The sequence below is a fragment of the Schistocerca gregaria genome, chromosome 4, assembly GCF_023897955.1.
Source record: "Schistocerca gregaria isolate iqSchGreg1 chromosome 4, iqSchGreg1.2, whole genome shotgun sequence".
NCBI classification, from domain to species: domain Eukaryota; kingdom Metazoa; phylum Arthropoda; class Insecta; order Orthoptera; family Acrididae; genus Schistocerca; species Schistocerca gregaria.
The window spans coordinates 350554354-350575070 of NC_064923.1; the positions used below are offsets into that span (position 1 = coordinate 350554354).

The 20717-nt window shown below is 41.8% G+C and overlaps 1 protein-coding gene across 1 annotated transcript in view; it reads left to right on the plus strand.

Annotated features, from left to right (window-relative positions):
• The window catches only part of LOC126268023 (trophoblast glycoprotein-like), an 83439-nt gene that overhangs the window by 46567 nt on the left and 16155 nt on the right, over window positions 1-20717 (plus strand). Inside the window, exon 3 of the mRNA XM_049973440.1 lies at window positions 16456-16674. Within this exon, the coding sequence (XP_049829397.1) occupies window positions 16456-16674 (219 nt within the window). The remainder of the gene's footprint in view (window positions 1-16455; window positions 16675-20717) is intronic.

Below are 20717 nucleotides of genomic sequence, written 5' to 3' on the forward strand. Positions count from 1 at the left end.
AACGTCTTGATGCTGTCTTTCCCGTGAGCGAGCTTGGCTTTAATCTCCAACGTGGACGTTGTTTGCGTCCGTAAACTCCTGTACGTAAGTGTTCAATTGTGGAGTCCGCCATAAGTCAATACTAAAGCTACTTGCACATACGTCAAGAGTAGTTGGTCGACTCAAGTGCGCGGCAGCAAAGGTACACTTCAGATTGCATAAGAACACCACAAGTTAGTACAAATCTGTTTCTCTTCGCCGGCCGCGGTGGCCGTGCGGTTCTGGCGCTGCAGTCCGGAACCGCGGAGCTGCTACGGTCGCATGTTCGAATCCTGCCTCGGGCATGGGTGTGTGATGTCCTTAGGTTAGTTAGGTTTAAGTAGTTCTAAGTTCTAGGGGACTTATGACCTAAGATGTTGTGTCCCATAGTGCTCAGAGCCATTTTGTTTCTCTTCTCAGAGGAACAGATAATGCTAAGTGTGTGGAGTCGTATGCTCTACACTATTCAGACTTGGAGAGTAACCACTGGACTCAATGCCGGTAATTTCTCCAACCTATTTCTCCCCACGATCTCCAAGCAGGGCAGCCAGACACCGCGACTGCTCTGGTCCAGTGTCGACCCCAGAGTCCACATTCCGATTTTTGCAAACCTGGCCGTTCTTCGCCGCATGGATCCGTGCGCGTTAATAGCCAACCACAACACAGACTTCCATGTATCCGTGCGCGTCTGTACCCAACCACGGCACAGAATTCTCCCGCGGTTACTGATGCCGCCAAACTTGTAATATGTATCTCTACGCCGGCCGGAGTGACCGAGCGGTTCTAGGCGCTACAGTTTGGAACCGCGTGACCGCTACGGTCGCTGGTTCGAATCCTGCCTCGGGCATGGATGTGTGTGATGTCCTTAGGTTAGTTAGATTTAAGTAGTTCTAGTTCTAGGGGACTGATGACCTCAGAAGTGAAGTCCCATAGTGCTCAGAGCCATTTTTTTTTTTTTTTTTGTATCTCTACGCGCTCTGCGCCAATCCCGTCACAGTCTTCCGCAAATTTTCCACTGTGGCGCGAAATTGTCTTTCTCTCTTCCGCATATAGCTCCTTCTCACTTCTTGTTGTGACGACCCAGCCTCTCCCAACGTCTTTGGTGGTCTGAAGTGCCAGCCGACATAGGGTTCCGGCCGTGTTCCAGCCTCTGCGGCCATCTCGTTAGTTAGACATGACACACACAACTTCGTTTTCTGTGTCCATTCTCTCCTACCGGTGGGCCAATTATCTCGTTTTGTTAAATGGCTGCCGGCCGCTGGTGGCCGAGCGGTTCTGGCGCTACAGTCTGGAACCGCGCGACCGCTACGGTCGCAGGTTCGAATCCTGCCTCGGGCATGGATGTGTGTGTTGTCCTTAGGTTAGTTAGGTTTAAGTAGTTCTAAGTTCTAGGGGACTTATGACCTCAGCAGTTGAGTCCCTTAGTGCTCAGAGCCATTTTTTTGTTAAATGGCTATCTCTGTGTATTCGGTGTATTAGTACTTATTTAGCACCATGTAATGTGCAAAATCTGCTACCTTCCAAATGGAGTGCCAAGTAGAGAAATTGGAACATTTCCAACATATTCTTCTACTACACTTCAATAGATGAGTAACAGCAGCGGAGGTAGGAAGAAACAGTGGCCTTGCGATTGGGGATAATGCCACGGAGCAGGGCACGGCAAGAAAATGGTTTTCTCGTTTGAAGTGACTCTCCACGTTCAGCAAAACCCTCACAGCTTGATGAAGACGGTTTAAACGCATTAACCCACAACTATCCACGTCAGTGTACTCAAGAACCGGCAAATATGATGAACTGTGATCATTCCACCATCGTGTGAAATTCGCATGCGATGGTTAAATTTCAAAACCGGGTGTATTGGTTCCACATCCTCTAAGCCAAAATCACAAAAATCAGCGGCTTGCCATATGTGCATCATTCCTACCCTGTAGCATTACTGGTGACGAGAAATGGTGTTTTTATGCTAACATAAGGAAAAGAAAGGAGTGGTTGAACCCAAACAAAGCAGCAACTTCTCTTACAAAGACATGCGCGGGACCGATGACCGTAGCAGTCTGGTCCCTTTAACCCCCACAAACCAACCAACCAAAGACATGCGCGCATCCACAAAAAATCATGTTATGCATTTGGTGGAACAGCGATACTGTGGTGTACTACAAATTACTTCCACAACGCGTAACCATCACTGCTGACATTCATTGTCAACAACTGAGACGCCGATCGGTGTGGCCGAGCGGTTCTAGGCGCTTCAGTCTGGAACCGCACGACCGCTACGATCGCAGGTTCGAATCCTGCCTCGGGCATGGATGTCTTTGATGTCCTTTGGTTAGTTAGGTTTAAGTAGTTTTAAGTTCTAGGGGACTGATGACCTCAGATATTGAGTCCCATAGTGCTCAGAGCCATTTTAACCATTTTGAACAACTGAGACGTTTGCGGACACAGTTCAAGAACTACGACCAGGAAGACTGCGTGAATTGATGGCACTCCACAATAACGCCCAGCCGCATTCTACCGCACTGACAAAGAACACTATACAGGAGTTGGGTTGCGAAGTCATTCCGCGCCCACCTTTCACAACTGACCTTGCACCGTCAGGTTTCCACCTTCACCGCTCTCCATCGAACAATCTTCAACGCACTTCCTTTCCGGATGGCAATGCGCTCCAAAATGGCTAGTTCTTAGTTTCAAAACAATATGATTTCTACAGTTATGGACTCGAAAAGTTATCCCACCGTTGGCAAACTGTTGTAAAAAATGAAGGAGAATATATTAATGGTTACTAAAGTCTCTGCTACGTGTATCTGCTACAAACTTTTGCTCCAACCCAGTACACATAAAAAATGACAATCCGTAAATAAATCCACAGCAAAAGGTATGCCAAACTGTAAAACAAAAACGCTACGAACTTATGCAACAATCTAATATTTTCTATTCCTAAAGAAGTTTATTAATAAATTCCTACGTAATTCCTTTTATTTTGCAATTGTGTTCCGCTGGGCTTGGTTGCCCGCCCTCCCGCCCCTTGTTTTGAAGATAAAGTAACAATTGTATCTTAGGTTCTTCCGGCTTTCATTTGTAAAATTATTTGTAACCATGCTATTAAACTTTTTCTGCCACTGTTTGTGATTCTGTCCCTATGTCGCCTCTCGTCGCATACGCTCCTTAGCACGTGGGCTCGTTTTCCGTATCGGCGCCGGCCCCGGTTTAGCTCACAAGGCCTCAGACAAGGCCAACCGATTCGGCTAAAATTTGGCAGGTCACTTGTGAACAACCTAAAACGAAGAACTCTAAGATGTTTTGGCTCAACACCCTCCCGTTTTTGTGAAAATCAACCCTAAAAGTTATGATGAGCAATCGACTCAAAATTTGCGGGATCGATAGATAACTGTAAATAGAGCATTTTTCATCATCAGGTATGGAGTCCGCAAACTCATACTTTTCCAGAAATCGAGGAAAGAAACTTTTACAACTGCCGCTTATGTACCCACGTGGTAGACGTTTTTCGCCGTGCGCGGCAATAACACCGGCACGGTAGCTGAACGAGTTCGGTCAGAGAGCTAGCTGGTCTCTGTAATAAAAAGAACTGAGGGATCAACAAGGAACTTCAACGGATGTCATGTGATGTCCGATACGACCAATTACAACGAGAGACAACGAACAAAAAAAATTGACGCAACGGCCAAGTTAACTGGCTGGGAAGTGGATAACCCGGGATGGAATCTCGAGGAAACTGTACGGTTTTCATTTTTTTGTATTGCAGTTTTTCGTATCAGAATTCGTAGGACAGGAAGGTTAATAAGGTACGCAACTCAGTGCGAAATAATGACAGTAATAAGGTAGGTTAACTAATTTCCCAAACGACGTGAATTAGTAAAGAATTGAACTTTTAAGACTTGTCACATGAGCCGGCCGGTGTGGCCGAGAGGTTCTAGACGCTTCAGTCTGGAACCGCGCGACCGCTACTTTCACAGGTTAGGATCCTGCCTCGGGCATGGATGTGTGCGCTGTCCTTAGGTTAGTTAGGTTTAAGTAGTTCTACGTTCTAGGGGACTGGTGACCTCAGAAATTAAGTCCCATAGTGCTCAAACCCATCTAAAAAAAAAAAAAAAGAAACTTGCCACATGAAAACAACTCCGACTAAGAGTGTTGCGAATTTCTCACCAGGGACCACAGATAGCTAACCGCGCGACGCTTGTTTACATCGAGGCATGGGACAGTGCACGCGAGGAGAGATGTTGTCCCGGTTGAGTGTTCGTCATATCATAGTTGTGAACCTCGAAGAGTGAGGGTATCCAGTACGAACTATATAGAAGTCAATCGGAAAGAGTTGTTTTCCGTCGTTTGGCTGCCGTGAACCTCGAGGATACATGTAATGATTTTTCATCGTCAGTCCGCCGAATAAAATATCCTTTGTGAAAAAACACAGTGATCTTCCGTAAGTAACATATGACTTGTACTATATGTAGTTTGAAGTAATTAGCTTTTTTGTTTATCCCGTACTAACTACTTATTGTTTGTTGTGCCATATCTTTCAGCTGCATAATCTGAATAATGGAAGATGTACACCCTTTGAACAGCGCTGTATTATATAGTTGGGAGCCTGTCACAGACGACGGCAATCGGGAAGTTGCCGACGCTGTGTTTTCATTTGTGAAAGTGTTGCGAGTCGGACGTATTATCAGCGTATTACCTGAAACAGACAGTTCTGTTTCTCGGTGTTCCAGATTGATAGGAGCGGCTATCAAATGGTTCAAATGGCTGTGAGCACTATGGGACTTAACATCTATGGTCATCAGTCCCCTAGAACTTAGAACTACTTAAACCTAACTAACCTAAGGACAGCACACAACACCCAGCCATCACGAGGCAGAGAAAATCCCTGACCCCGCCGGGAATCGAACCCGGGAACCCGGGCGTGGGAAGCGAGAACGCTACCGCACGACCACGAGATGCGGGCAGGAGCGGCTATCGTCGAGAGATTTTTGGGGTTGACGAACGAAATGACTTTTGTTGGTACTGAAGAACTATACTATGAAGGCGAAGCAGAAGGTGATTCAGTGGAATATGTCACGACTAGTGAGTCGCAAAATGGTCATAACACTTTGGCAATGTTCACGTCGCAGGCAATCTGTACTTCGTATGTTCCCGATGAGTATTACAAACCGGTTACTAAACGATTGAACTACGGCGCTATACCTCTTGAAGTAAAAGTAAAGGCGGTAACGCTAGCCAGGAATCATCCAAATTGGAACCTAGAAACACTGCAAAAGAGTGGTGCAACAAAAGCCCTGGAAAGGAAGAAGAAAGTAAAATTGTTAAAGGAGAGACAAGATTCGACACATACCAGGCGATAAATAAGAGGACCTACTACCGATTTGTTGAATCTCGTTGTCGTAACGAGAATGTAACAACAAGAATGCAAGGAGTGGGCTGCAAGTGCAGCGCTTCTGTATACAACCAACAAGGATTTTACGTTTGCTGCTTTACTATCGTGAGCATCACCTATTACCGGTTTTAATCGTGATTACGTGATCAACACCGATAAAACAGCATGCGAACATCGTGTGAGCATTCGACGGATGTTATCGCATAAAGGAGAAAAAATGAATCTTTGTCGCAGCTGGTAGTAAAAAAAAAACAACTAACACATTCGTACACGGAGCAATATGCCATCACAGCCTCTGTGTTTACAAGAAACGAATGTTACATTCGAGCTTCGGTTTATAGAAGAGATCAATCGCTCAGCCGACTCGAAAAATGTTTATATTACTTGCGCCAAATCCGGGAAATTGGCAAATGCGATTTACATAACATTTCTTGAGAATGTTTTAAAACCATACGTTGCTGATAACAAATTTTGCCTAATATTGAATTCCTGGGGTGGACAAACTAATACTCTAATGTTTATCGATGACGAGAGTCAAACGACGAGTACGGCAAAAGTAATACCGCCAAAGTGCACACCTGTGTTGCAGCCATGTGATGTTTATTTCTACCGCCAGGTTAAAAACTTTATTTCGAGGCTTCAGAATTGCAGTGTGCTTCTGGAAACCCAGCGGGAGTTGCACAACCGCATGAATGAAGTAGCTATTCACAGCATAATTCTTAACCAACTTTCAGCTCCGATTTTTGCGGCAATGATATCTTATGCGTGGTACGCATCAAAATTAATTCACGAAAAAGGCATATTTCAAAATTTAAACCAAGTTTGTTTTCCGCCGACTTTTCGGAAGGAACAGTGTAGTTGTCGCAGGTAGCATTCATTAGATGTTCTTGGTGCCGCGAGTACATTTATTTCGAATGTTTGTGTGACAAGTACCATCCATCTAGTTATTCGAAGAAAAGTGATGACACGTGACAGTGACTGGAAGAGCTATTGTAAAGTGACCAGGAGTAACATTTTTGCTATCCCAAGAGGTTTGAGAAATTTATTTGCATATCTTTTTATCATTCCTTATTGATTTACTTAGCTTATTAACCCTCCTATCCCTATCACTTGAGATATGGAAAAATACGAACGAGAAGAAAAACATCCGCTAGGTTTCCTCGAGATTCGAACCCAGGTTCTCCGCTTCTCAGGCAGTCACTTTTTTTTAATCTCATTTTGTTAGTTATAGTTCGTTGCATTTGTTCGGAGCTGATGTCCCATGACACTCCTTGAAGTTCATTGTAAATCCATTCACTCAGTTTTTTATTTTTATTATTATTATCATTATAGGCTGGCCGGGGTGGCCGAGCGGTTCTAGACGCTACAGTCTGGAACCGCGCGACCGCTACGGTCGCAGGTTCGAGTCCTGCCTCGGGCATGGGTGTGTCTGATGTCCTTAGGTTAGTTAGGTTTAAGTAGTACTAAGTCTAGGGGACTGATGACCTCAGAAGTTAAGTCCCATAGTGCTTAGAGCCGTTTGAACCATTTATTATTATAGAGGGGAACTAATCCTCTGACCGAACACGTTGAGCTACTGTGCCGGCGTTACCTTAGCCGTTTCGCTATCGGCGCTCTCGGCGAAAAGCGTTTACCATGTGGACAGTTGTAAAAGTTTCTTTCCTCGATTTCTGGAAGAGTATGCATTTGTGGACTCCATACCTGATGATGAAAAATGCTCTATTTACAATTATCTATCGATCCCACCAATTTTGATCAGAGTTGATTTTCACAAAAACGGGTATTGTGCCAAAATATCTTAGAGTTCTTTGTTATAGGTTGTACAAAAGCGACCTGCCAAATTTGAGCCGAATCGGTTGGCGGTGTCTGAGGCCTTGCCCTTGTCAGTTACAGTCTTGGCGGTCACTGCCTGCTTCATGTTATCACGCCGATGCCACTAACGCACGTCTGTGCAGTGTCCTCTAATCGGAGGTAAGCTGGTTCGAATCCTGGTGCAGGATGAGATTTTCACTGCCAGTATTTGGCCGGCAAAGTGAGGAGAGGTGATTAAATTGGGAAATTTGTGGTAAGGACTATGGGACCAAACTGCTGAGGTCATCAGTCCCTATGAGGTGATGACATTAAGTTCTTAATCACATCTCTTTTTGCCAGCGCCCTGGATTCAGTTTCAAATCTCTCCACAGTGCCTCATAAAGTGAGACCATGTGACATTGTTGATGACGTTAAGCTCAGCGGTCCCCTCGCTACTACTCGGGAGGAGTAAGCCATGTGGCGACGTTGGGGTCCCTATATTCAACAAATACAGCTGCATATACAGTTCTCATACATCAATAAGGAAAGGTGCTTCTGGTCCCAGAAATAGGAAGATACCTTTCCAATTAAACAGCTGAACTTGCTGGTCGGGGTGTCCCAACCTCATGCCATAGGACTTTACTTTCCTCTCTATAGACACTCGTTAGTTACAACTCTCATATATCCGTAAGGAAAGGCCGCGGAGGAAGAACTTCTCCGACAGGCGGCTCAATCTTCTCCACCAGCAATGTCATACGACATTTACATTTTTAATGGGGGATAAGATGTTGCCAAAAAGAAACTTTTTAAATTAATTCTTGAGCTCCATAATATTACCCATTAGCGTTATGGGCCTTTGCTTCCCTTTCGCTGGCTATCTGCTTCTATTTCTTTCAAAATACTTTAGATCCTCCTAATTGTTATGAAAACTTGGTAACCACTTGATTGTATTGTTATAACTGCTACTCACAAAAAGGAATGAAAAGTGTGAAACTAGTTATACACAGGAATTATAAGCTAGTTTATCTGTTCCCAGCTGTTCTGAGATAGATATTCCATGCCCATCACAAAGCATCCCAGGCCTATGCCGGGATGGTTTCTCTAGCTACTGATGGGACTTGGCCAACACTTCCGCTATCCATTATGCATCTAAATTTTAGTGTTATTATTATTACTATTTATATTATAGTACAATAATAAGAGTAATTCTTAACTTCTATTATTATTACACTTAAAGGTAATAACGAACATTTTAGTGAATAGTGGACAAAAACTAAAAACAGTTCTTCAAATGGAAACTTTTGAATGCGATTCTAAAAAAGACAAAGGTCATGTATTAATTAATTTTCCGAGAGGAACAACTTGATTTTGCTTAACAGTCATCCAAAATAAAAGAAAACAAATGGGAAATGTATTCAGCAAGGTTCAAATGGGAGTAACAATGAAATTATGTGTATTATCGAATAACAAGAAAATTATGTAAGATGTGACAGTCTTAAACCACCTCAGAATTTCAAGTGTTCATATGCTTCTTTCTCCTTTTGAACTAATTAATAATGGTTTCGCTTGGCCGATGGAACCAATGGAAGAAATGTATAGGGTAGTTATAATTAAAATTTCGCTACTCGGGCCAGAGTAAACCAGATTTATAGAAATGATGTTTACACTGTGCTCTGCAAGGATTTGCTTAGTTGCAGACAGTCAGCATGGGTCTGGACAAGGTGCACAGGGCTTTACTCGTAAAAGTTTTTTTGAACCATTTTATCTTGTTTCTGTTGGGATGTCAACGGTTAAAACAACTTATTTTTTCGGTAGTAAAACAATCCCAACTGCATAAAGATGTTTAAGTGTTTACTTGTAACCGGTGTCGACCACTGTTCTGTTTATCATCATACCGCTTACTCAATTGGAGTCTGATGAAGCTGACGAGCAGCGGGCGCCACTCAAAGAGGCATATAACCACTTTATTCGAAAAATCTTTTTATCAAAACAAGAGCAATAATAATGCTGCTCTTTGCGAGTATCGACGCAGTAAAAGCATACCGAGAAGTCCTCTTTCCGCACAGGGGTTGCAGAACATGATTCGGAACTTAGAATTAACTGGCGATTTGGGAATTACTGCTGGGAGAGGCCAACGGCTAATGTGCCACAAATTGTGGCACCCTCTCAATTAGCGGAAGGTTAATTGTAATCACCCTGTATTTTGTGAATAAATATCCTTCACTGTCCGTATTTCAATGTCTCTTTTTTCCTATACGTGGTTTGAGGAGGAAGTTTCAATCTAGACTTTTCGTCATGAAGCGTTCGTATCCGAATTTTAAGAGAATCTGCTTTACGGCGAGACATTGGTGAACTTCCTTTTTGAACACTTACCAGCTCAACCAACTAATGTTTAGAAACAATGGCCTTCAAAAATGCAACTGTTTCACCAAGCCATAATGAAAACTGAAAATGAAATAGCACATCCCGGGGATGGATACAAAGCTAAAAAGAAGTGAATTCATCTGTTAGAAGTCAGTTAGAGGGGTTTATCTTACACTAGTATTAGATTAGATTAACTTTTTGTTTCAAAAATTCATGGTGAGGAGATCCTCATTGTCTATGTTCTCGAGGATTGTAGCTAGCCAAGTGTACTCTGAGTGGAAACATCTGAACAGAAGGAAGGCGGAATCTCACTTCCAGTTACTTTTCTTCCCCAAGAGAGGTTAAATAAATCGTCAGAATTTTCAGTCGCTGTTCAGTAAGCAAGAGTCACTGTAGTATGCCAGGTCTATGCCTTAATCAAGATATGTTAGAGTTGATGCTGTTCTCACTGTTTAAACTGTCAAGGATGTTTTTTTTTTTTTTTTTTTTTTTAGGGAAAGATCTTGTCGAGGGGCTTGCCGTATATATGTCCGAGAAAATATGGAACTCGTTAGTGCAACTAAATGTAATAATTTCTGCAGTGAAAACGTTATTGAACGCTTTATACTTGGATAACAAAGGCAAAATATGAGAGATAGTCATAAGGTTTCGATTATGGCCGCGAAACAGGGTTCCGTAATCAATTTTTTGTGTTTCCAGGTATATGCCTGCAGTCCCGGACCACATTAAAATTCCCACGTCACAGTACCGCACCATGTCGCTAGATGAGCCGAAAAAATGGACTTAATCCATTGATAAAATGTAGTATAGTGCGGTAATTAATTTTTTGCATTTGAAGGGAAACAACACCACACCAATCCATGCTGAATTGATGGGACCTTACATGAACAATACCCCATCATATTATACAGCGGTTAGTTGACGTAAGTACTTCCGGTGTGGTCAAAGAAGTCTTAAGTACGAAGAATGAAGTGGCAGACAATGTTTCTGTGAAGAAAAGGATATCGAAAGCATAATGGAGCTCCTGGCGCATGAAGACCGGTTCACCAAACTCGAGGCGACAGTGGAAAGAGTGAAAAATCACTCGTGGACAAGTTTTTAAAATCTCGCACGATACGAACACAAGTAGGGCGCCGCCACTGGGCTCCGCGAAGGCTTACACCCATCCAACATGCCAGACGATCCGCAGCAGCAGCGGAAATGATGCGGCTCTGTCAGACCAATCCACATGACTTCTTTAGCCGCCTAATCACCAAGACGAGTGCTAGTTGAGTCACTATGACCCTAAAACAATGGCACAGAGTAAGGACACGTGGGTTCGGAACCGCCGAAAGAAAAACAAGAAACAACCATGAAACGGGTACAATAATGCTGAGAGTTTTTTGGAACGGCCATGGTGGAGTGCTCTCAAGGGACTCCGTCACCGGGACATATAATACAAACATTATGAGAAGTGAAAATTATTATCGGAAAACAAAGAGATGAGCATACAGAAAATAAAATTTTAAATAGTTTCTTTTTCATTAAACTTGATCCAAGGTGGCGGACATAGCCAAAAAATCAGAAAGGTGCAAAATATGGTTATTCTTAAATAAGTAAAAAAAGCTATAGCTCCGATCGAAAAATGTTAAATGGGGAAGTTGTAGGACGTAAAAATACTTATCGATTGCTATTTATAAGGATCGACTGATTTGTTATGTTGCGAGATATATCGAAAATCCAATAAAACAGGGTTTAGTGTAACTCGTTAACATTGCTATTTACTGTAAGTAAACAGTGCGGTAGTCAAAAAGAACTTTTTGAAAAATTTTAGAGAATTTAATTATTTTCCGAAATATATCGATTTGTAAATAAAAAGGCGCTATCGATAATATTTTATTAAAATAACTTTTAAAAAGAAAAATTTCTGTCACCTTTTAACGAATTTAAAAAAAGAATGTACGATTTTCTAGAGATGAAATAACATTTTTATGAATTTAGTGGGTGCAATTAACTTTTCAGAACGATTTAATATCGAGTACTTATATTTTCAAGAAAATGATAGGATGTGTTTCACTGCTTTTTAATATTAGTAATGAGTAATAAAGTGAAGTTTGCAAGCACGCAGAGCATGAGCTGGAGGGGCGTCGAGATTGGGCGCGTGCTCCAACTCAATTACTAAAACTAAAAATCAATTAAAGACACCTAGTATTTTTCTCGAAAATATAAGTATTCAATATTAGCCTCCAACAAGCGCATCGCTGTAAAATATTAACTGCGTCCACTACAAAAATGCTATCTCAGCTCCAGGAAGCCAATGACATTTTTTTTGAATTTGTTGAAAAATGTCAGTAGTTTCTTTCTTTAATAATTCTTTTCATAAAATAAAATTTAAGATGGTTAAAAAGACGTCCAAAAAATGAGCAAGGTTATTATTTGATCCTTACAATTAATACAATAGTAGAAATCATTTAATAGCATGGTAGCACAATTTTTTGCGGACAAAATAAGCCTAAAACCGTTACTGTAGGACCGTTCGCAGAGAATATCTAGCCAGTTAACGAGAGCCTTATTTTTAATTTTATTTTTTTCAAACAAGTACTTTTTTGACTTACCGCTGGCTGCACGTACAGCAAATAGCTAGGATGCAGACGTGAATATGAGGGATTATAGAAAACCACATTTTTAACGTGTTTTCGATACATCGCGAAACGTAGGAAAGCAGTCGATACTTACGAAGACACCTCAACAGATCTTTTTACATCCTACAACTTTCTCATCTAACATTTTTCTATTGGAGCTTTGGATTTTTTTATTTACTTAAGGGAAATCATTTTTGCAACTTTGTATTTTATGGCCATGTTCGCCATCTTGGATCGAGTTTCTCGAAAAAGAAAACCTATTAAAATTTGATTTTGTACAAGCCAATTTTTTTTGTTTTCAGGTATTAAATTTGGCAAATTTAACATTAGACCGTCACAGAATGGTAGAACTAATATTAACTAAATCTCCTGACGTGAGTACAGCAAGCTGTCAAGAGGAAGCGTTGTGGGAAGTGGTCCCGGGGGTGTTGTCGCTCCACGACAGTGCTCTGGCGTATACTGCACAGGACACAGTCTTATACGCTGCTTCTTTGGGATATCAGATTTTCCGCCTATGTTATTAATAGCGACAGTCTCCTGTATTATTTAAGTAATTGTGGAATTATAGGCCTGTCTGAAAGGCTGATACAGTCACACTTCAACGATCGCTTGCAGGCTACAAAATTAACAAACAAAGACAGAGAAACATACAGAATTTGTAGTTCATGTACCGAAAGAAGGCATGGAGCGTCTCATTGGTCAGTCTTGTGACCTTTCATTTTTCTGGTCTTTATTAATGACCTGGCACAAAATTATGGAACCATCTCATTCTTTGCAAATGACGTAACTTTTTAACTAGGTCACACAATGAAGAAAATTTGCTAGTAACTGCATCACTGGCAATGTAAATTGTGGTTCAGAACTAACTCGATCATCATAATTCGAAACAAAACAATGGTAGTTACCTATTACATAACACAAATTTCTCCATCCTGCAAAATGGTTCTTTATTATTAAGCGTAAAAATGTTTCAGATGTGAGCGGTACAACACCTTTAGGCTTACATTTTCGGAAGAACCTGAGGAAAGATATACTTTGGGAGCCTAGATGAAAAGCTTTTTTTGTATGAAAGGGGGTGTCTTAAAAAACAAATGTCTTAAAACATAAGAATGGTTTTCTCTCGTGTGAAACTAGAAGTTTAGCCTACAAAGTAAAAGCGACAAGAATAAATATATCCAAAAGATGAATATATCATACTGGTGTTATATTACACAGGCACAAGCCTTCTTATATAATATACATACTGACGTCAAATACATTGTATGTGAAGCTCGGAGTGTTCTTGCTTGTTCACTGTTCCTACTCTGATTTTGAATGTTCGGACAAGCAAGATGTCACGTTGTGTTATGTTCCCTTAATATTACACTTCTATTATTGTTTACTTTGTCTGTGTTGAGCGTTTAATATAACTTATTAACTACTTTAATTATAAATTAATTGTACTGTGGGTGAGCTGTCCCACATCACATTTACAAATAATGTGCTAAAAATGATTTAATGGCTCAAACCAAATACAGTCGACGATCGACAGTTTGAAGCTCAAAGAACCTAAGGAAAATTTCCAGTAATTAAGAGCTAGATTTAACGGAGGATTGGCTACTCATAGAGAAAAAAAGAAAAAATCGAAGTAACTCCGAAAACTACGTTAAGTGTATTACGGATCTTTCAATAACACTCGTATTAATTTAGAAAGCGACAACAAGAACAGAGAAGAAAGTTTACCTTTTTACAGATTTTGTTAATTTTTATTGGTGTAACATTTCAGGCTAAGGGCACAGACAAATAGCTAAGCTAAATTCAGTTTATTTTGCAAAGATATCGCTGATCTTTTTTCTGTGTTAGTGACCTCCAGTGTTCTTGGTCAAGTGGATTTTCTGTTGTGCCCATAGCCGAAAAAACATCATCGCCTACTTCGCTTCTAGAGATGTACACACGAAATGTTTCCACAGATGTCTCTTCCTCTTTTGTAGTCACAGATGGAAACGGCTCTGCTTGTTCTTCGTCATCGTCTTTGTTCTTGTCATATCGAACGGCTAAAATTTCGGCGTCAGTCAGACCAAGGCAGGCTTTCACATAATCAACAAAATGTACGAAATCATCAGAGTTCCTTCTTTTCTGTGAGAATCTAATATTTCTCTTTGCCTTTCGCGAGCAAGTGCTCTACCAACTGAGCCACCCAAGCACGACTCACGCCCCGTCCTCACAGCTTTACTTCTGCCAGTATCTCGTCTCCTTTGGAAGGTAGGAGACTAGATACTGGCAGAAGTAAAGCTGTGAGGACGGGGCGTGAGTCGTGCTTGGGTAGCTCAGTTGGTAGAGCACTTGCCCGCGAAAGGCAAAGGTCCCGAGTTCGAGTCTCGGTCCGGCACACAGTTTTAGTCTGCCAGGAAGTTTCATATCAGCGCACACTCCGCTGCAGAGTGAAAATCGCATTCTGGCAACACCTAGCAGTCCTTATGTACTGACAAATAGGAACCGTCGAGCATTGAGGTGGATGGCTGCAAAAAATCAAACGAAATCAGTGGAAGAAAGGAACTCGTGTTCAAAAGTGAGCGTAAGGAGTTAAAAGAAATGGAGCACACTGAGCGAGCAGTGCTTCAATAGACACATACTTCTGCAATCACCGCTACGCTACCCTTGAAGTGGTGTAACAAGCGATGCCACTGGACAGTGGATGATTGGAAATTAGGGATTTGGAATCATGAATCACTCTATGCTCTGTTGCATTCCGATGGAATTGTTTGGGTTTGGCGAATGCCTTGAGTACGTTACCTGCCACCATATGTAGTACCAACAGTGAAGTACAGAAGGTGGTGTTATGTATGTTTTTTTTTTTCGAAGTTAAAGTGTGGATCCTTATAACGCTTAAGAAAATGCTAAATGCAGAAGGATATGAACCGATTTTGCAATTCGGAGATGACGATTGTTCATATCAGGATGACAACGCACCCTGGCATAAAGCAGCATCTGTGAAGCAATGGTTAGTGGACAATAACATTTCTGAAATTGAATGACCTGTCCAGAGTGCTGACTAGAACCCAATGGAACACCTTCGACGTTAACTGTCGAACGTCAACTTCAGACCCTAGTGTTCAACATCACTACCTTCTATAGTTTCGGATCTTGAGGAGAAATGGTTTGCCATTTCTCCATAGACATTGAGACATGGTTTTGGACAACATGGTTGTGGAGAGAAGCAGCGATTAGTATGATTAATCAGTAATTCAAGAACAGTCTTAATCGCATTTATTATTATTATAATACCGCCAACTGGTTTCAACCCGACGTAGGGGTCATCATCTGGGCGTTTACTCTGTGAAATTATGGATATCCGTCAGAAAGGGTCTGTTATACAACAGCTAAAATTACGTAAATTTAAAATATGTTACCCATTGGTCGACTGCTGGTGGTGTCACTCCTGTCTACATAACGGCAGGAAACTATGAGAGACTAACCCTTCGTACTGAGATCACGTGAATAGACGGCAACACCCCCAGCGGCGATCAACGGCATTTAAGACAGTTTGTTATATGTAATTACTAGTCACCTTGGTTTAACACATATTTAAGTGACAGTAAATAACAGAAAACGGAACAATTCCATTTAAAAAGAGTTACAATTATGGTGTTAATTTTATTATAATAATAAATGTTCCATGGGCAACTCGTAGAATTCGTAAAACTATATTACATTATGTGTCATAATATAAAGTAAAACAATCTGTGACACACAAAAAGTGGTGTCGTCTTGTATTACAATGTACATTTACGTAGAAAACATTTGAGTCAGTTTACTAAACCGGTTAATATGGAAGGACTACAACGCCCTCTACTCGTTGTGGTGAGGACGCCGTTGCCATGGATTACAAAGCGTATACCAGTCTGTGTAGCGAGGACGCCGTCGTCATGGTAGCAGCTGGTGTGTTCATATGGTGTTATCTTTGCCCTTTTAAATTTACGTAATTTTAGCTGTTGTATAATAGAGCCTTTCTGACGGATATCTATAATTTCACAGTGTAAACGCCCAGAAGATGGCCCCTACGGCGGGTTGAAACCGGTTGGCGGTATTATAACAATAATAAATGCGATTAAGACTGTTCTTGAATTATTGATTCAGACACGTCACTGAATGTGTCCCTAGCAGAGTTCAAGTGTTCATAAAGGCTAAGTTTGGATGCACCCAGCATTAACGTCCACTGATAGGTGTCCCACACAGTTTTGATCAGATGGTGTGTAGTAGACTCCAACAGCGCATAAACTGTCCCTGCTGTTTCAGATCCGGACGGTGCTGGAGAATGCTACAATGGGTCTGCCGGGGCTGCTCACTCTGGACCTGTCGCACAATCGGCTGGAGCGGCTGGAGGCTGGGGCGCTGGTCGGCAGTCCACAGTTGGAGACGCTCGTGCTGTCCCACAACCATCTGCTGTCGCTGGCCATGCCACTGCCCCAGGACTGGTCCTTCCTGGTGCCGCTGACACAGCTCAGCCATCTACAGGTAGCGTCTAGACTCCAGTTTGCTGGCTACAAAAAGATGTTCAAATGTGTGTGAAATCTAATGGGACTTGACTGCTAAGGTCATCAGTCCCTAAGCTTACACACTACTTAACCTAAATTATCCTAAGTACAAACACACACACACCCATGCCCGAGGGAGGACTCGAACCTCCGCCAGGACAAGCCGCACAGTCCATGACTGCAGAGCCTCAGACCGCTCGGCTAATCCCGCGAGGCTTGCTGGCTACTCTGAATGGAAGTTTTACTTAGTTCTTACTGAATTTGTCAGGAGTTCGTAGGTTCATATACGATGAAATTTTATAGACATGTTGCACACGGCCATATTTTAGATCTTTGATCCTAAGCTATCCAGAAAACCCGTCAACCTACACTTTAGTATGTTAGCATGTGAATTGGTAAGTAAGGAGACCAATGGGAAATCATTCCATCGACAATATGGGCCAAATGAGGAAACCACTAACATATTGGACTTTGACAAAGGGCAGATTGATATGGCCAGGAATCTCGGTACGAAGATCACGGAAATAGCAAAGCTTATTAGGAGTTCACGTGCTACTGTCATGTGTATCTTTGCAAAGTGGTTCACAGATGTTGAAAGGAGTGGTCAACAAGGTATAGGACGTCCACACCTCAGCACAGAATGTTGAATTCTGGAGCGCTCCCGCTGTGTAAAACAGCACCTGTGGCAGATCTGAAAGTAATGATGAACATAGTCCTCCAAGGCATATGACCCACACGTGTTCCCATTTTGACCCGATGATATCGTCGATTACGATTTCAGTGGACACGGGATGACCGAGACTGGATTGTGGTTCAACGGAAACTTGTCGCTAATGGCATGAATAACATTTATTATTGCACGAGGTCGATATTCGCGTCCAGATGTGGCGTTCTGGTGGCGAATGGTTGCACCACACCACGGATACCGATCAGTGGGGGCAATATTATGCTATGGGGAACATTCACCTGGCTTTCCATGACAGTACTAGTCAAAGGCACTGTAACAGCTGTGGACTACGCGAATATAATTATCTGCATCCCTTCACGCTTGACGTCTTCCCTGACGTTGATGTCTTCTCCCAGCAGGATAACTGTTCGTGTAACGAGGCCAGATCCGTGCTACAGTGGTTTGAGAAGCCTGATCATGAACTCATGTTGACGTCTTGGTCACCAAAATGGTGTCATCTGAAACCAACACATCTGGGACGCTACCGGGCGTCAGTCAACTCCGCTAGCACAACCACCGACCGATAGTTTAGGTAATTAAGTGATCAGTGCATATTCTCTGCCTCGTGATGACTGGGTGTTGTGTGATGCCCTTAGGTTAGTTAGGTTTAAGTAGTTCTAAGTTCTAGGGGACTGATGACCATAGATGTTAAGTTCCATAGTGCTCAGAACCATTTGAACCATTTGATCAGTGCATAGGTATCTGGTGCCACATACCTCCAAAAACCTACCAAGCACTTGGTGATTCCAGGCCGCACAGAAACGCTGCTGTATTGCGTTTCGAAGGCGGACCAACACGCTGTTTAGCAGGAGGTGACCATAACGGTTTGGTTCATCAGTGTACGTGTTTCCCAACTTTTTAACAAACTTTTATCACAAAAACTCATCGACTCATCATCTGCCTCCAAGCTTATTAGTTTATCACACCTGTATGAACAAATACGCCGTAATTTTTGTTAATACACATTGTTCGTGTTTTTTGGATCCGAAAAAATTCCGCTGAACTCGCTTTCAAACAGATTGCTTCAATGAGGGGTATGGCAGAGTGGTACGACATCGGACCAGGGAAGACAGTAGTTCACATTCCCGTCGGGCCAACCGTCGCTTAACACTTAGACAGGAACGTCGTTTTACAGCCCGTTCTGAGGAACACCTGCCTGAGAGGCGGATAGGGAATTGTTATATCTGCCTGTGGGGCGAATATCGCTTTTTTCTGACGTATGTTAAGTCTTTGTTGACCACTGTGATTTACCTGAATATTTCAAATAAATTAAGTGTTGAAATGCAAAGATTTTGATTTTTTATTCAATTTTAGACAGAAAATCCATCAGTCTCCAACAAAGTTTTGTAAGTCATGCATAATATTTCAGCTATACAGAAATAACGAACAGTCACTTCTACAGAGGAATTTGGAACACGTGGTGAATTTGGAGGGTCATTCACATTCCGCGTTTGTCGTATGTGGCACACTATGATCAGAATTGAGATTGCTCATTCTCTTTCAGCTCGGTCGTGCTGATTTTAGTAGTAATAGTTGCTTTCTCTTAATGTAAAATATTCTGATCGACTTCATTTTCGGATATTTCTGAGACTGTGTCGTGTCCTACAGTTGACAGATAGCGTAATTCAGCTGTTTCTGTTAGAGACATTTGCAGGTATTTTTCCAGCCATTGCACTCTAAACAGACAGCCTGATTTAGGAACCAATATATGCTAGGACTTCCTTGTTGGCTGTAATTAATGAAAAAGAGTTTAAAAAGAGAACCTGCATATCTTCACAAACTAACAAACAACCAAGAAACAATGGTAAAATGAATGAGCCATTATAATTTAATCAAAATTTATAGATTGTAAAATACATACCTATGTACAGAAAATATTTCAAACGAGTAATATTGCAATTTACAGAAAAAAGAGAGCCACACTAAAAAGAACTGAAACTGCACTTAATTTGATAGTTGCGATTTTATAAATGTCATGTAAAAGACCGTAAAGAATAAGTTGAATTATCTGTCTGTGAGGCTCCATAGTGCGGGTTCATGAACATTAGTTTGTGGGGCGGGTGAATATTTGTTATTACCTAGAACATCCGCCTGTGAGGAGGTGGCTCTGAAATGGAAAGAATTTTTGTTCAATAAATCTGCACGACGATGCACATGCCCTTTACTGCACTACACCAAATACCAACTGAGGCTCTTGCAACTGGCTGCAACCAAAGGGCGATTTTCAGCGCCTGTAGATGAACAAATGTAAAACGTATCCGCCTGTCAAACGGATGTTCCGTCCGAAGTTTTAAAACAAACAACGGGAGAAAAAGAGTTGGTCGATTTCGTTCCCCATCCTTCACCTATCTGAGGTTCAGATCCGTCTCGATGACCTCCTCGCCGACGGAACATCTAGCACTAATCTCCTTCCGTCCAGACTGCTTTGTTTCTTATCAGATGTCACAGGTTCGTCACCATTGCTCATTGAACACTTGATCACCATTCCCTCCTCCTCATTGACCGTCAGTTGCCGGCAGACAGGCTCTCGTCCGTCGCTGTCGTCGTCTTGTTTCCCTAACCATTTGAACTTTCCACCATTAGCCTTTACTACCTTCCAACTTCCAAACTCCTGCGGCCTATCGTTTGCATCACATTCCATATCTCTGCAGACAGAAATTGATCACACATTTTAAACACCGCCCCCCCCCACCTTCAATTTGGTACCACCGCACCAAAAAATCATTTGTGTGTTGTTTGGACCCAACAGGAAACGGGAAGGGCTACGCACTGACCCAGACATGTGTAAAATATCGAAACATAAACTACTTATTTATATTTCTAAAACTATTGTTCAGAACTAGCTTTTTAATGAATAACTTCATTTCTTTTCATTTAATTATTAATATTTCAAAATTAAATTTAATAATACTCTACGTGGAATTACTGTGCACAATGCTTGTAAGACAAGTACGACGAAAAATTCGAATTTTCTTTTCAAAATTCTTATTCTTTTCATAAGCTCTCTCTCTCTTTACGCCTTGGAAACTAAGGCGATTCTCAGACACAACATGAGACACATCGTGATTTCGTTTCTCGTCTATTGAATATTATTTCTCGTAGTCCTCCATTAGCTTGGTGCCTTTCTCAGTTGGATCATTTACAACTGTCAGTTTAATAACCCATTGTGGAGGATCTTTCTCAAGTGACATGTCGTTTAGGGTTATCAGGAGGTTTTTCTTCATTGTAAGGCAAATAGCGGAGATGGGTAATCCGTTTCCATTTACTCTCAAATGGTAACTCTTATGGCCCATAAC